Source organism: Amblyraja radiata, chromosome 6 (genome assembly GCF_010909765.2).
Source record: "Amblyraja radiata isolate CabotCenter1 chromosome 6, sAmbRad1.1.pri, whole genome shotgun sequence".
NCBI classification, from domain to species: domain Eukaryota; kingdom Metazoa; phylum Chordata; class Chondrichthyes; order Rajiformes; family Rajidae; genus Amblyraja; species Amblyraja radiata.
Window position 1 is genome coordinate 46,591,183 of NC_045961.1, and position 16,639 is coordinate 46,607,821.

At 39.5% G+C, this 16,639-nt stretch overlaps 1 protein-coding gene across 3 annotated transcripts in view; it reads left to right on the plus strand.

The window, feature by feature from the left end:
* The window catches only part of cul5 (cullin 5), a 62,983-nt gene that overhangs the window by 33,061 nt on the left and 13,283 nt on the right, over window positions 1-16,639 (plus strand). For all 3 annotated transcript variants that reach the window (XM_033022698.1, XM_033022697.1, XM_033022699.1), the window contains 9 exons: window positions 145-275; window positions 1,826-1,933; window positions 2,564-2,628; window positions 5,123-5,255; window positions 7,826-7,957; window positions 12,136-12,259; window positions 12,656-12,831; window positions 14,192-14,353; window positions 15,169-15,287. In XM_033022698.1, coding sequence (XP_032878589.1) covers window positions 145-275; window positions 1,826-1,933; window positions 2,564-2,628; window positions 5,123-5,255; window positions 7,826-7,957; window positions 12,136-12,259; window positions 12,656-12,831; window positions 14,192-14,353; window positions 15,169-15,287 — 1,150 coding nt within the window. The remainder of the gene's footprint in view (window positions 1-144; window positions 276-1,825; window positions 1,934-2,563; window positions 2,629-5,122; window positions 5,256-7,825; window positions 7,958-12,135; window positions 12,260-12,655; window positions 12,832-14,191; window positions 14,354-15,168; window positions 15,288-16,639) is intronic.

Genomic DNA, 16,639 nt, shown 5'->3' on the forward strand with positions numbered 1-16,639 from the left:
TTCTATTTATTTTTAATTTTAAAATTAATAATTAAAATAAATTTAGCTTCATCAGTCACAAAGCACAGAATCTTTCTTAACTTGCAAATATTTTATTGGTGTTTGCTATGTTGATATAAATGTGATTTATTAATTAATCTGTAGAACTACACTTGATGTTTACATTGATGGATAAAGTTCCAAATGGGATTGAACCTATGTTAAAAGATTTGGAAGAGCACATTATTAGTGCTGGATTAGCAGATATGGTAGCAGCTGCAGAAACTATAACTACTGTAAGTATATAAAGCAAAATATGGTCTATATTATTTTACTGGTTATATCACAAAGTAAATTACCCAATGTTTATCATTCTTTTAATGTGGTAATTATTTACATATAATACTCTTATGACATCATACTTGAAGGGAATGGATTAGTCATATGTTTCAAGAATTGTAACAGAAACATTCCAGATCATCCCCATGTGTTGTCAAAAGGAAATTGGGATTGCCATCTGAGATATTAAGCAGAAGACCAAGGTTTTGGTTAAAAATGTAGGTTTTAGGGTGAATCAAAGGAGGAAAGAAAGGTGACATTTACAAAGGGAATTACAAAGCTTTGGCTCTTGGGGAACTGGAGACCAAACCATCAAAGTGGTGCAGTTTAAAAAGAAACAGAGGTAGGAATTAAAAGCACAAAAAAATGTTGGAAGCACTCGAGTCAGGCAGCATCTGTGGAAAGAGAAAGATTTTTTCAGTGTTGCCAGCATGTTTTGTTCACATTTCAAATTTTGATAAAAGGCCGAAACACCCAGTGACATTGAGGTACCCAACTGAAGATGTGTCTGATTGGTAGCAAATTCATCTAGTGGTCATAACCAAGAATGTCAATTGTAGTGAAATCTTAGGGATTGTAACACCCAGTCCTACTAATCAATCAATCTTCAGCATTTCAATATATCAAACTAATAAGGAGATATTTTGGAGAGGGATAAAACTGGAGGAGTTTGCAGGGAAAGGATGGGAGATAGTGGAAAGAAAGGTTTCACATTGAGACTGCTTAACCAGGAATAGGATTAGCAAGGATGGCAAATACAGGGTTGTTGCCATTTAGGATATGGGCAGCAGAGAAATTTGGATAGTCTCATGTTTATGTCGAGTAGATCAACATAATCTGGCCAAGTGCTTTTAATATTATTCAGCAAAAAACGAAAGAAAGCTGCTGTTCTAAAATACTCTCTTCCTATTCAAAGCATGTAGGTTAAGAACAAAAATTTGACCGTTCAAATTGAAACAACAGGTTTCACTTGCAGCTGCAGAGATGTATAAATCATATTGAGAAACTTCTTCAATTTATAATTTTGAAGATATCATTATTGATATCTAGTTGAGAGAACTGACAAAATAACCTTAATCTTTTTTAAATATTCTGATTTAAAAGATTAGATAGTGTTTTGTTTATGGAAGCTTTAGAAGGGCAGAAAATGATAACTACACCCCGATGCATGGAAACAAAATGTACAGGCAGAAACTCCTTATTCTTGCCTCTGGGCTGCTCATAATATTTTGCTCGAATTAATATGGTGTCTATAGATATTTTTGACCTCTATGCTGTCTTCTTGCTAAAAAAAAGTGGTAATTTCTATCTATATGGCATTAACAAACTTCCACTTTGGTGCTGTAACTGATCATCTTGTTAATATTGGCAACTTGGCAGCTGTCAAAAAGATAGTATTCAAGGTCAGATATCATTTCCATTGGCCAGGTATACTATATTAAAAATACAGCATGTGCTACATTACATGATATATAATATTAAGCAACTTAATTTACTTCTGTTGCAGGATTCTGAAAAATATGTGGAGCAGTTGCTTACATTGTTTAACAGATTTAGTAAATTGGTAAAAGAGGCATTTCAAGATGACCCTCGCTTTCTTACTGCAAGGGATAAAGTAAGTGATTTTTGCTTTATTATTGAAAACTAAGATAGCTTTCAAAATATTAGCTTTGAAACATGGATTTTATAATATTTTCACATGGTGGCGTAGTGGTAGAGTTGCTACTTTACAGCACCAGAGGTCCAGATTCAGTCCAGACTACGAGTGTTGTCTGTATGGAGTTTGTCCGTTCTTCCCTTGACTGCGTGGGTTTTCATCTGGTTTCCTTCCACACTCCAAAGATGTATAGGTCTTCGGTAAAATTGGAAATTATATCGTGTGCAGGATAGTGCGAGTGTACGGGGATTACTGGTTGAACTGGACTTGGTGGGCCAAGGGGCCTGTATCCCTAAACTAAACTAATCCTGAAGTTTGCTACAAGGTAACTAACATCCCTGTTACTAAATGTAAATCTCTCCTATTTACATAGACTGCTGTTTTACCCTAATTAAATTAATTGAATCAAACACTGTCATTGGTATCTACATTATTTTTAATATGGTGCTTTTATTCATCAGGATATGTTTTATTAATTCGCTTTATGAAAAGCATTGTGACCATGACTGGAATACATTTGGTCAAATGCATTGTGCATTTAGTTACCAGATTATTTATCTCTAATTGTAAAATTTAACTTCCAAACAGGCATATAAAGCAGTTGTGAATGATGCCACAATATTTAAACTTGAACTGCCATTGAAACAAAAAGGGTAAGAACATTTTTAAGAGTACTTCTCCATGTAAAAAGTTTCACACGCACCAAGCATGGCTGGACTGGGCTATGTGCAGTGGAAAGTGCAGAACTGAATTGACAATAATCAAAGATGTTGGTGTGGAATTAAACAGCAGATAAATTCAGGAGAAGAGTGCAATAGTTGGTCTCGATGGACCAGAAAACGTACCGAATAGTGAAAGGCCTGGATAGAGTGGATGCCAAGAGGATGCTTCCACTAATCTAGGACCAGAGGGCATAGCCTCGGAATAAAAGGATGTACTTGTAGATGATGAGGAATTTCTTTAATCAGAAGGTGATGAATCTGTGAAATTCATTGCCATAGACAGATGTGGAGGCCAAATCATTGGGTCTTTTTAAGGTGAAGATCGACAGATTCTTGATTAGTAAGGGTGTCGGGGGATATGGGGAGAAAGCAGGAGAATGGGGTTGAGAGAGAAAGATAGATCAGCCACGATTGAATGGTTGAGTTGACTCGATGGACCGAATGACCTAATTCTGCTCTTAGGATTAATGAACGTATAAAATTGAGTTTCCAGGTCAAGTGGTTTACAAGATTGCAAAGAATATAGTTCAGCTTCAGAATTTGATCAGTGTGATTAAAAATATTAATGGCTAAGGAATGAGATTCATCCCGGGGACCAAGAACGGGTCTTTTTGGTCTTCAGTTATTTAATTGAGGAAATTGTACTTATCGCTGACAAATCAGAAACGCTGTTAAAGCAGAGTGACGTAGTGATGAGATCATTGTTTTGTCATACAGGGGAAATTTGTGGCATAGTCGAGGACGATGTTGCTGAAGAATGCTATGTGAACAAGGTGTATGTGAATGCTCAAGGATAAATTATGGGTGCTTTCAGAGGTAGTGAAGAGTGAGTGGTAAGGAAATCCTTGCGAGTTAGCAGCTGAAAGTGGAAATCCTGCAGTAATCCAGTGAAAGAGGCCAATTTTACTGCCCCCTAGGCACAAGAGCCAGATTCTGATTTCAGAACTTCAATGTGGATTTGTGCTGCTCTGCACAGGCCTTGATTATTGGGACCTGCAGTGCCAACTTATATTGTCATTGGCTGCCTTTGCGTGTCCTTTCATAACCATCTTTGGTACAAAATGCAAATTCTTCCATTCTCCTTTGCAACTATCAAATCACATCTACCTATTAAAACTCTGCTCTTTGTCCTTTTAAAAATGGAGACATAGAAATGTACTGCACAAGAGAAGGCCCTTCGGCCCACCATGTGTGTGCAAACCATGATGCCAATCGAAACTAAAATTCCATCTGTCTGCATGTCGTCCATATCACTCTATTCCCTGCCTGTTCATGAGTCTGCCTAAATGCCTCATAAATGTTAATGTATTCACTTTTACCAGCTCCCCAGCTCCCAGCACCTACTACTTTTGTTTTAAGATCAAAACCAAAATGCCTTTTAAAATGTCTACCTATCACCTTAAACTATGCCGTCTAGTATTTGACATTTCCACACTGGGGAGGAGAAAACACTGTGTCACACATCTATCACCCCTCAGCCTCTAATGCTCCTGAAAAAGCAATCCAGGTTTGTCTAACGTCCCCTTAAAGCTAAAACATAGAAACATAGAAAATAGGTGCAGGAGTAGGCCATTCGGCCCTTCGAGCCTGCACCGCCATTCAAAATGATCATGGCTGATCATCCAACTCGGTATCCTGTACCTGCCTTCTCTCCATACCTCCTGATCCCTTTAGCCACAAGGGCCACATCTAACTCCCTCTTAAATATAGCCAATGAACTGGCCTCAACTACCTAGTTCCAGAAATTCACCACTCTGTGTGAAAAATGTTTTTCTCATCTCGGTCCTAAAGGATTTCCCCTTTATCCTTAAACTGTGACCCCTTGTCCTGGACTTCCCCAACACTCCAATCTATGCTATATTTTAATTAACCTCTTCTACAGCCTCTTCAGGACCATATAAAGCACTCCAAATGTGGCCTAACCAGAATTTTTACGCAGCCGAAAATTGACTTAACAACTTTTTATACTCAGTGCCCAGTACTATGGTAAATATGCCATATGTCATCATTACCGCCTAATGACTTGTGTTGCCATTTTTATGGAGCTATGGACTTGCACTCCAAGATACCTCCATACGTCATTGTTCCTCTTGCATTTGAAATCTCAAAATGAAAAAACTCACATTTGTGTGAATTAAACCTTGTGTGACCCCATCCCCAGATAGATATTCAATATTTCTAAACAAACACATTTTTAATCATGATTTCACCTCCAATCTTTTAAGGAAAATGATCAAGAAATGATTTGTTGCATGCTGTTCTAATGGTTGGCTCAATATAAATAAATAGAAGTTCGGCTAGAATAATTGCAGGACCTCATCTGACATGATTGGAAAATCTTTTGTCTATGTCTAACGTGAAATATAAATGCTATTCTCAAAAACTGCTTCTTAAAAATGTTTATTTTTCTTTTCCTTGAATTTAGAGTTGGATTAAAAACTCAGCCTGAATCGAAGTGCCCAGAACTACTAGCAAATTATTGTGACATGCTACTAAGAAAAACGCCCCTTAGTAAGAAGCTTACATCAGAAGAAATTGAAGCAAAACTAAAAGAAGTGGTATGTATATGTCTAACACAATACTAGTTTGCCCTTCTATTGTAGATACAGATTTTACCCAATGATTTAAATAATCACTGGAAAGAAGGAATGGGTGGCGTTTCGGGTCGAGACGCTTCTCGACCTGAAACATCACCCATTCCTTCTCTCCAGAGATGCTGCCTGTCCTGCTGAGATACTCAAGCATTTTGTGTCTATCTTTGATTTAAGCCAGTATCTGCAGTTCCTTCCTACACATTTAAATAATCTTCTCCTTTGCATACCCTGCCAATAATTATCCAATTCTTCCAACTTAATTTTTCTTAAAACTGTCAAATATCAACAATCCAGGAGACAATTCAAAACTGTTTTGTAAGGATGATGCACAAGCAAGCTTATGTTCAGTTTGTCCCAATGTTCCGCAAGCACGAATCAAAATATTAAAACGCCATTTTTTAAAACATTTTTATTTTATGAAGTTGGTACTAAAAATTAGATATGTGTTACCCACCTTTGGGCAACTTGATATGTTCACATCTGGTATAACATACTTTTAGTTGACTTTTTCTTCCATCGCTATCAAGTGCAAGAGGTGTGCTTATGTTAATTCTTTCCTTAAATTTTTGTCAACCATTGGCATGCCAGAATTGCATGTTGTAAACTTTCCCGAAGTGTCGTGAAGGCTAAAGGGTCTCTTCCTGCATTGTATTGTTCAGTGCTAATACAAGGAAACAAATACTTAAAAAAAAAAAAGAAGACAGTGCTGAAGTAACTCAGCAGGTCAGGCAGCATCTCGGGAGAACATATAGACAGACGAGGATTTGGGTCAGGACCGTTCCTCAGGCTTACTGTGGTGGGGAATAGAAAGCTGGAAGAGAGGTTGGAGCAGGTCAAAGCCTGGTGAGTGAGGGGATTTTTGAATGGCAGATGGTTGGGAAAAAGCCAGAACTAAAAAGACAAAGTAGGATAGAAGAGGTGTGAATTACCGTATTTCCCGGCAATTAATACGCACCTGCGTCAAAGACGCACCCCCAATTTAAGTTGCTAAATTTTGAAAAAAGGATGGCGGGACAGGATCAACGGTTCGGTTTAGTCCAGGGTTCGGCAACATCACCTGCGTGCCCCGGGACAGGCTTCAGTTCCCAAATCCCTCACGTCCCGGGGGACTAGCTGCAATTCCCAGGTCGCCTGTGAGCCCCGGGATGGGCTGTAGCCCGCAGGTCGCCTGCTCCGGGACTGGCTGTAGCACCCAGGTCGCCTCGGCCGGTTCCGCTGTCCGGTCCCGGCGGAAGCTCGCAGCCACCCGAGCTACTTCCCTCCCCGGCCACCCGGAGCGCCACGGCAGCGGTGAGGGAGTGAGTTGCTGGCATGATCCCCTACCCCCTCCTTCTCAACGCACCTTCCCTCCCCGCAACTTTACCCCTGGCGGCCCAGCCAATTTGTTCAGCCCAGGCCGCGCTGACCCGGGCCAGACTCCCCACATGCTGTGAAAGGAACTCTTCTCCCCCCCTCCCCAGCGGCATTCTCCTTTTACAGCCGCTTCCCACTTTACAGCCGCTTCTCATCAGCTGCCAGCAATGAGGGATAGACTTGGCTATCCCTCAGTACAGCAACGTCGTTCTTGATGTTGCTGTACTGAGGGATAACCAAGTCTATCTTTCTTGGCTAACAACCTACCCTTCGGTCTCCAAGACGCAGGTAAATTTTCGTGCCTTATTTTTGGGTTAAAAAAATAGCGTCTTCATTGCCGGGAAATACGGTATGACGCCAGAGGAAGGAATATAAGTGGAAGGCAAGAGAGGGAGGGGAAGGGGAGAAATGGGCCTCCTTCGTTGCCAGAGTGAGGCCATATGCAAACTAGACGAACAGCACCTCATATTCTACTTGGGTAGCTTACAATCTAACGGTATGAACAATTAATTCTCCAATTTTATGTAACAAACCTACAAACAACCTTCCCCCCCCCCACCCGCACTTATTTTAGATCTATATGTTTAATTTTCTTCCTCCTCCACACCCACCTCTCCCCACTTCCCTGTGTTCAATCCGGATTTATAGCCATTTCTCCCTTTCATCCTCTCCCTGACCCATTGCATCTATATTCCTTCCTCTAGCTTCACGATTCAAACGTTTTCTATTCCTATCTCACACTTTTAATCTTTTCATCTCTGGCCTTTGTCCAACCATCTGCCAATAATAAACCCACACACCTGTATCCATCTATCAAGCGCCAGGCTTTGTCCTGCACCACCTCTCTTCCAGATTCCACCTCTAGTTCAAGTTCAAGTTCACATTTATTGTCACATGCACCAATTGGTACAGTGAAATTTGAGTTACCATACAGCTCCCTCCCCCACCATCACAATCTGTCTGAAAATGGGTCTTGACCCAAAACATCATCTATCCATGTTCTACAGTGATGCTGCCTGACCCGCTGAGTTACTCCAGTACTACGCGTATTGTTCTATGTTTGGTTCTGTGTGTTGTATGCTCTAACGATATACATAACTCAAAATAACTCTGTTTGCTTAAAGTTATCGTTGGAGTAGTTCTGCAAAAAATATTAAAATGTCATGACTTATTTTGAACAGCTTCTTGTACTAAAATACGTGCAAAACAAAGACGTCTTTATGCGATACCATAAAGCTCACTTAACAAGACGTTTAATCCTGGATATATCAGCTGACAGTGAAATAGAAGAAAATATGGTGGAATGGCTTAGAGTAAGTAAATGTAAAAATATCTCCATTCTAAATGTTTTGAGGCATGCATTTTTCCTTTTGCCCTACTAAATTTATTTAGGAACATGGCAAGTAAAAGCAATTCTGGAACTTAGCTCTAGTAACTGCAGTTCACTTTGTTCATTCATGAAAGGCACTAGCTGAAAGGCAAAATTATTTGTCTGCCGTCACGCCTAAATATCGTAATGCTTCATTAGCTATATTTAAGAGGGAGTTAGATGTGGCCCTTGTGGCTAAGGGGATCAGAGGGTATGGAGAGAAGGCAGGTACGGGATACTGAGTTGGATGATCAGCCATGATCATATTGAATGGCGGTGCAGGCTCGAAGGGCCGAATGGCCTACTCCTGCACCTAATTTCTATGTTTCTATGTTTCTATGTTTCATTCGAGATTGATTGATTAGTAGGACTGGATGTTACAATCCCTATGATTTCACTACAATTGACATTCTTGGGTATGACCACTAGGTGAATTTGCTAACAATCAGACACATCTTCAGTTGTGTACCTCAATGTCACTGGGTGTTTCGGACTTTTATCACAAGACACCCTCAGTCAAGGCAGGCCCACCGCAGGGTGATCAGACCTGGGTGTGTGTCTTATTGTTAGCCTCTAGATGGTCACGTGGCAGCCCAGACAGCATCTTTAATTGCTGAATTAAATTGAGAATTAAAAAATGTTTTTCATTGGGCATAATATAATCAAATGAAGGTAGTTTTCGCCCAAGTCATAATGCACATATTTAATCTTGAGGAGGGTATTGGCCAACTGATGTTACTTTTTCTGTTTACCTGTTAGGCTTTTCTCCAGATTAGATCATTAAAGTGCATCAGGTTTTTCCAGAATAATTTGTGGGCAGTATCACATTGCAAAAACATATTCTTGATATGTGCTAATTACAACATTTAAGAATAAAATTGGTGTCTGCTGCTGATACTAGTGATGCAATACAGCTGGCTCAATTTAGAATTGTAATTAATATGCCAACACAGTGAGATGGCTATAGTTTAACCTTTGCAGAGATTTTGGATGTAGGCTATAATGTAGGCTAGCACTTAGTGTGAAATGTAAGGGTCAGCTGACCGACCTTTATTTCCAACAAAATATTAATCTTGCTAATTTAGGAGGACATCCCTATGAAGAAGAGAGAGAGTTTTGGCAATGTCTTGGATGACATGTATCCCTTAACCATCAGTGTGTTAGTTAAGTGAAAGGCACATCAAAAAAAAATGTAATTAAAATTCCCAAAGTGATTTATTAGATACAGTGTCACATCAATAGTTTATTCCAACCTTGCTGCATAATCGCCACAGTATAAGCTTGTGATCACTAGCCTGTTAACTGTTCATATAGCCACTTCGAAAATGACAAAGACACACGTCGCTTGTGGCAGGGATTTCATACCATCACTGACTACAAGCCCCCCCCCCCGCTGCGGATATGCCAAAACGACCCCTCTCTACCAGATGAACTGATCGAGTTCTACGCACGGTTTGAGGTTAAAAACAGCACCCAGACACGTGCACTACTGCCATCTCCCAGTGACCAGTCGCTTAGGCTGTCCGCAGCCGGAGTTAAAAAGGCCTTTGCCAGCATCAGTCCACGCAAAGCTGCAGGGCCGGACAACATTCCTGGATGCGTTTTAAGAGACAGTGCCGAGCAACTGAAAGATGTCTTCACAGACATTTTTAACATCTCACTCAGCCAGGCAGTAGTGCCAAACTATCTTAAGAGTGCCACCATCGTCCCTGTCCCGAAGAAACCAAACCCAGCCTGCCATAATGACTTTCGACCAGTGGCTCTAACACCCATAGCAATGAAGTGTTTTGAGCGACTGGTTATGCAGCACATCAAAAAGAGTCTACCTACCGACCTAGACCCACTGCAGTTCGCCTACAGAGCCAACCGATCCACAGAGGACGCAGTCTCAACAACACTGAACCTCGTACTGTCACACCTTGATCGGAAAAATACTTATGCTAGGATCCTCTTCATAGACTTCAGCTCTGCGTTTAACACAATCATTCCGCAGCAGCTGGTGGAGAAGTTGGAGCTATTGGGGGTTGATGCTGGCACATGTAACTGGGTCCTGAACTTTCTATCACAACGGCAGCAGACAGTCAGGGTGGGCAGTAGGACATCAAAAACCATAGCCGTGAGCACTGGCTCGCCCCAAGGCTGTGTCCTAAGCCCCCTGCTGTTTAGTCTGCTTATACACAACTGTACTGCTAGACTCAATAACACCTTCATCAACAAGTTCGCTGATGACACAACAGTGGTGGGTCTCATCAGTGACAATGATGAGTCGGCGTACAGGATGGAGGTGGAGCTGCTCACAGGATGGTGCAAATCCCACAACCTCATTCTCAACGTGGGAAAAACTAAGGAGATGGTGGTTGACTTCAGGAGGGCGGGAAAACAACACCATACACCTCTGCACATCGATGGAGCTGATGTGGAAAGGGTCAGCAGCGTGAAGTTCCTAGGACTCCACCTGTCAGATGACCTGATGTCCACAACCAACACCACAGCACTGGTCAAGAGAGCCCAGCAGCGACTACACCCTCTCCGAAGACTACGTAAAGCAGGTCTCCCCACTACACATCTACGAACTTTTTATAGGGGAACAATCGAGAGCACATTAACCAACGGCATCACTTCCTGGTTCGGGAGCTGCAAGGCGTACGAACGGCACCAACTTGACAGGATAGTGAAGACCGCCAGCAGGATTATTGGTGCTCCACTCCCTTTCTTGCTGGACATATACAGGAAGAGATGTATCAACAGAGCCATCTCCATCATCAAAGACCCCTACCACCCATCGCATCACATATTCTCCATCCTGCCATCTGGGAAGAGGTACAGGAGCATTAGCTGCAAAACCAGCAGGATGCTCCTCAGCTTCTTCCCGCAGGCTATAAGACTGTTAAACGGACTTTGCCCCCTGCCAAAGTATCGCGCACCAACCACCAACCTGTTCAGAGCCACTGTCGTGCCGCTGCCGATCGGAACGCCTGTTGATGTTTAGTTGAGAGTAGTGTTAAACTTGTTCATGATATATGTATTTTTATTTCTATTTATTTTTTACTGCACACTGAATGGACACTGGTTTGAGTAACGTTTTTTTGTTTCCTCTGGGTATGTGAGTACTCAGGAAAATAACAATAAAGATATACAATACAATACAATATAGGATAAAGATTTAAATGTAGAAAATTGTCCATTTCCTCATTTGAATGGAAAATATGTCCATATCTAAATTTGATATTTGCACATAAACTATTGTTTTTTAATAGTGTGAATTTATGACATCATTTAATCACTTGCATACTCACTAAGCAAAAGCATTAAGTCAATGTTTCTATTACTCTTAATAGAAAAATATAAGGATTAGTTATTTGGGTTTTCAAAGTTTTATTCTCTTACATATTTCTATCTGAATGAGACCCAATATACACTGAGTGGAAGTTCGGCTACACCTGCAAATCTAAATAGGTTAAATTGTTTCTGTGCTGTACCTAATGTCAACACATGAAAAGCATTTATAGAAATGAACTGAAAAGTAATAACTCTGAACTGTGGAAAAGTCTACACCAGGGTGTACCTTATCTTCCAAAAAGAGTTTCATAAAGTTCTATATAATTGGCTATTAGTTAGGTTTAGAACTGGGAGATCGAAAATGAATTTTAGGATTACATATCAAAAAGCCTTAAAAGTCTAAAGTCAGAATCGTGCCATGTGGAGATTCATGGCTAAAGAGCCCGTCACTCTGGCAAGTGTGCATTAGAGTCTGAAGTCCTTTAGTGCAGTTTCACTGGTCTTGATGATGTTTTAGACTAATATTTTTAATTTAGTATAATGTGTGGTATTCTAATGGAGTTAAAATATTTTTCTCAGTACACATTCTATAAATAAGAATTTGTTTTCATTAGAATTTACTTTTGTACAATTTCACAATTATGACCTTAATTAAGGAATGATTTATCTTTCAACATTACTATAAACCTGTGACTAAATGCACGCTTGCTCATGTGAAATTTGGAGTACGAGGTATTTCTGCAGTTTTATTCAGACTGACCATTTCGCTGGTTAGCAAAATTGTATTTGTATTTTAATCTTTATTGCTGAATATTTTTATGAGAGATTTTTTTTTGTTTATAGGAAGTGGGAATGCCTGCCGACTATGTGAACAAGTTGGCCAGAATGTTTCAGGATATTAAAGTATCTGAAGACCTTAACCAAGTTTTCAAAGAAATGCACAAAAACAATAAATTGGCCCTTCCAGGTATTACTTTCTTTGGGGAGTATATTAATTTGAATTAAGCATAGAAAATGCAGAAAATTAAACAATAATGGAATAGTGTAGGAAGGAACTGCATAATCTGGTTTAATCTGAAGATAGACACAAAATGCTGGAGTAACTCAGCGGGACAGGCAGCATCTCTGGAGAGAAGGAATGGGTGACGTTTCGTGTTGAAACCCTTCTTCAGGTGTCGGGGAAAGGGAAACGAGATGTAAAAGTGATGTAGAGAGATATAGAACACATGAATGAAAGATCATTTAAATCAATCAACACTATTCAATTAATAGACACAAAATGTTGGAGTAACTCATATCTGTATATCTGCTTTTTGCTTACATGAGATATGCAAATAATATGGTTATAATCAACCCGATTTAGCTGACTCTGTGAATATCAAGATTTTAAATGCTGGTGCCTGGTCTAGAAGCTCTGAGAAAGTATTTGTTTCTCTACCAACTGAACTTGAAGACCTTATCCCTGAGGTGGAGGAATTTTACAAAAAAAATCACAGCGGTAGAAAGCTACATTGGCATCACCTCATGTCTAATGGAATTGTAAGTAGAGAATGCTTCTGATATTTATATTTAGCCATGGGCTGGAGTTACAATTGTTTGATTGTTAAATTTGTCCTTAAAGTCAAAAAATACTTTATGTTTATATTTAATAAAAGTAATAGGATACAAATCTATTTTAAATAATCACCTTTAAAATAACTTGCAGTCTCATTTGGCCAGAATCTGGGTAAATGTCAAATTTAAAAAATGTATATAAATTTTAAAAGTATGAAAGTTAACTAATGCATATATGCGAATAAAGTTGTGATTTTATTTTACCCTGAATATGGTGTTGTTTGTCCTCGTACTTTGATCTTATGATAAAAGTAGAATTTCAAATTCTTCTTTGTGACTCTTGGATTGGTGAATATGAGTATCAAGCTCCGTTGTGATGTGTCTGTCATAAGATTGAATCGACTGTCTAAATTACCGTGAAAAATAGCCACATATTTATATGAGGCTCCAGAGGAGACCTGACAGTGCTGTATTCGGATCTGAATAATGATCGATATATTCAGCAGAGAAAAAGAACAGTTGGTTTTAAGAGAACAAAAAATAATCTTCAGACAATTGACCATTGAGCTTTTCCTGTATGACATTTAGTGAACAGCTTTTATTGTTTTTATTTTTAGAACAGTAAATAGCACTAGCGACAATAAATAGTCTTGATCGCATTAAGGTTCATGTTGACCATAAGCCAAACATTTGTGCAGTGGTAACTATTTCAATTGTTTGAAACATTTAAAAGGCAGCTGGAAATTTGACTGAGGTTCAGTGACAGTTCTTGATCTTGCTGTACTTTGAACGGTTGTTACTAAAAAAAACATATCTACATTTGGCAAAAATCTTTCATCCATAAATGCATAAAAAAAACAAAAGACACTGTAAGAAACATTGTTGCCGAAACTGCCCTTTCCAGAACATTAGCTCTTAGGTTGATCTGGGCCCTCAGTACCACGTGCCATCACGCACATCCCTTCAATTAAAACTCTCATTCTGTTTTCTCCCCAGCCCACCTAGCACATGACTCTTCCCCACCCCTTACCACCCCAACCCCTCATCTCTTTTTCTGCGCCTTCCTTTCTTTCCAACAGCAGCTGATAACATTATCAATCTGACTGGGTTACTGGGTATAGTGAATTTTAAACAAGTACTGTCCTCCTCAAAGTTGATTCCCTTTTTCTGCCTGCCTTGTTCACAATTCTTTTGCTGTTTTTAAATTCATTCTACAATTTAGTTAGAGGCTTAATGTAAAATCAATTTTATTTGACTTAGCATGTTGCATTCCTTTTGTTTCAATGAATAAAACAATCTGCATTATCATATTGTGTAGTAATGTTTTTTTTTACTCCCAAAACAGATAACTTTCAAAAATGAGGTTGGCCAGTATGATTTAGAGGTTACCACATTTCAATTGGCAGTACTGTTTGCCTGGAACCAAAGACCAAGAGAAAAGATTAGTTTTGAAAATTTAAAATTAGCAACTGAACTACCAGATGCAGAACTTAGGAGGACATTATGGGTATGTTATTTTTTTTTCCCCAACAACTATACGTTCTTTCAATTTGAAGTAGTAGACTTTGTAATGCCCGAAACAACAGTAACCTTCTTTTAGCATAATTGTACTTGAATGGGATTATTCACAATAATAAAATGGAAATAAGGACTATTTTAGTTTAAATAGAGCATGGAAACAGGCCCTTCGGCATACCGTGTCCACGCCGACCAGTGATCACCCATACACCAGTTCTACCATACACATCAGGAACAATTTCCAGAAACCAATTGACCTACAAACCTGCACTACTGCTGTGCAACTGTGCCTCCCTGACTAAGCTAGTGAAGCCAGGGTGATTGGGTATATGGAATGAGCTGCTGGAGGAGTAGTTGAGGCAGATACGATAACAACATTTTAAAGACACAGGTACATGGATAGGAAAAGTTTAGAGGGATATAGGCCAAATGCAGGCAAAAAGGACTAGCTTAGATGGAGCCTCTTGGTCGGCATGAATGTTTCTGTGCTGTGTGACTCCATGAACTCTGTCTCCACAGCCCTTCTGGGTGATGCTAATAAATGAGATTAGTTAGATAGATAATTGATGATGGGCATGGATCTGATGGACCAAAGTGCCTCTTGCTGTGCTGTATGACTTTCTGTTTAAGCCGTTAATTAATGTACATTCTGATGAATGCTGCATGCTTTCAGATAAAGAGCCTTGAGTTATGTCAGTATCATTTTTGCCATCAAAGATGTGATACTTTTTTTTTTGATCTTCCTGTTAAATAAATATACATTGGAACTGATATTCTTACTAGTTTTTCTTTTATTTCAAAAAGTCTCTTGTAGCTTTTCCAAAATTGAAACGTCAGGTTTTACTCCAGGAACCTCAAGCCAGCTCACCCAAAGACTTCACTGAAGGCACACTTTTCTCAGTGAACCAAGACTTCTCTTTAATGTAAGTATGAAAAATAGTCTTAGTGAAGGTATTCAAATATTAAGATAAAAAGGTTGAAAAAAAACCTGTTTTTATTTCATTGTTTACTGCTACTTTAATGTTTTTGAAGCTATAAAATATTAACATAGACTATTGTAATTGTAATTGTAATTGTAATTGTAATTGTATTGTAATTGTATTTTTTAATTCTGTCCTAAACTAACTTCAAGGTGAGTTCACTTTCCAGATGGTTTTATAGGTAGATCTCAGTCTGTTTTTGACATATACAGGGAACTGTAAATCTCACTTCTGAGATATGAAAGCTCTTCCAGAGGCAGAGGTAGCAATGTACAGTGCAGTTTGTTGTATCGCCTCAAGCGAGTAGTATCGTATCCAGTTTTATTGCCTACTGGAAAACGATGATCCAGTTTGGTGGAACATTTTACTGCTTTTAACTTGGGAGAAGACAAGAGTTGAAATAAATGAAGAAACAATTTAGCAGATTAATAAGGGAACATATATTCACCAGTATTTCCATACGCAATGAACAAAGAAGCTTAATGTTAATGCCCAATAAGCATGTCTAGCCTTTGAACGTTATAATTCAGAGAGAGTGGTGAATCTCTGGAATTCTCTGCCACAGAAGGTAGTTGAGGCCAGTTCATTGGCTATATTTAAGAGGGAGTTAGATGTGGCCCTTGTGGCTAAAGGGGTCAGGGGTCAGGGGTATGGAGAGAAGGCAGGTATGGGATACTGAATTGGATGATCAGCCATGATCATATTGAATGGCGGTGCAGGCTCGAAGGGCTGAATGGCCTACTCCTGCACCTAATTTCTATGTTTCTATTAATTATTCTGATGTGGAATAAGCCGGAATATAAGGTCAACACCAAATGCCATCTCATTGGCTCTTCATTATGCTGTGGACCATCTGGATAACAGGAACACGTTTGTCAGGCTGCTGCTCTTCAACTGCAGCTTGACTTTCAACACAATCATCCTCTCAAGCCATTGCCAAACTCCAAGACCTGGGCCTCTGTATCTTCCTCTGCAACTGGATCCTTGACTTTCTCATCAGCAGATTTCAATCAGTGCAGTTTGGAATCAACATCTCCTCACTGACACAGGTGGACTCAAGGCTGCTTACTTTTATCAACTCATTACACCCATGACTGTGAAGCTGAGCACAGCTCCAACGCTATCTATATATTCACCGATTACACCACTGTTGGCCGAACCATGGGTGGTTATGAGTGGTGATTAGTGCAGGGGAGAGAACTAGTGGTTGGGTGATGCTACAACAACAACCTCCTACTCAAAGTCAACAAGATTAAGGAACTAATCATTGACTTTAGAAAGAGAAAGTCCAGAGT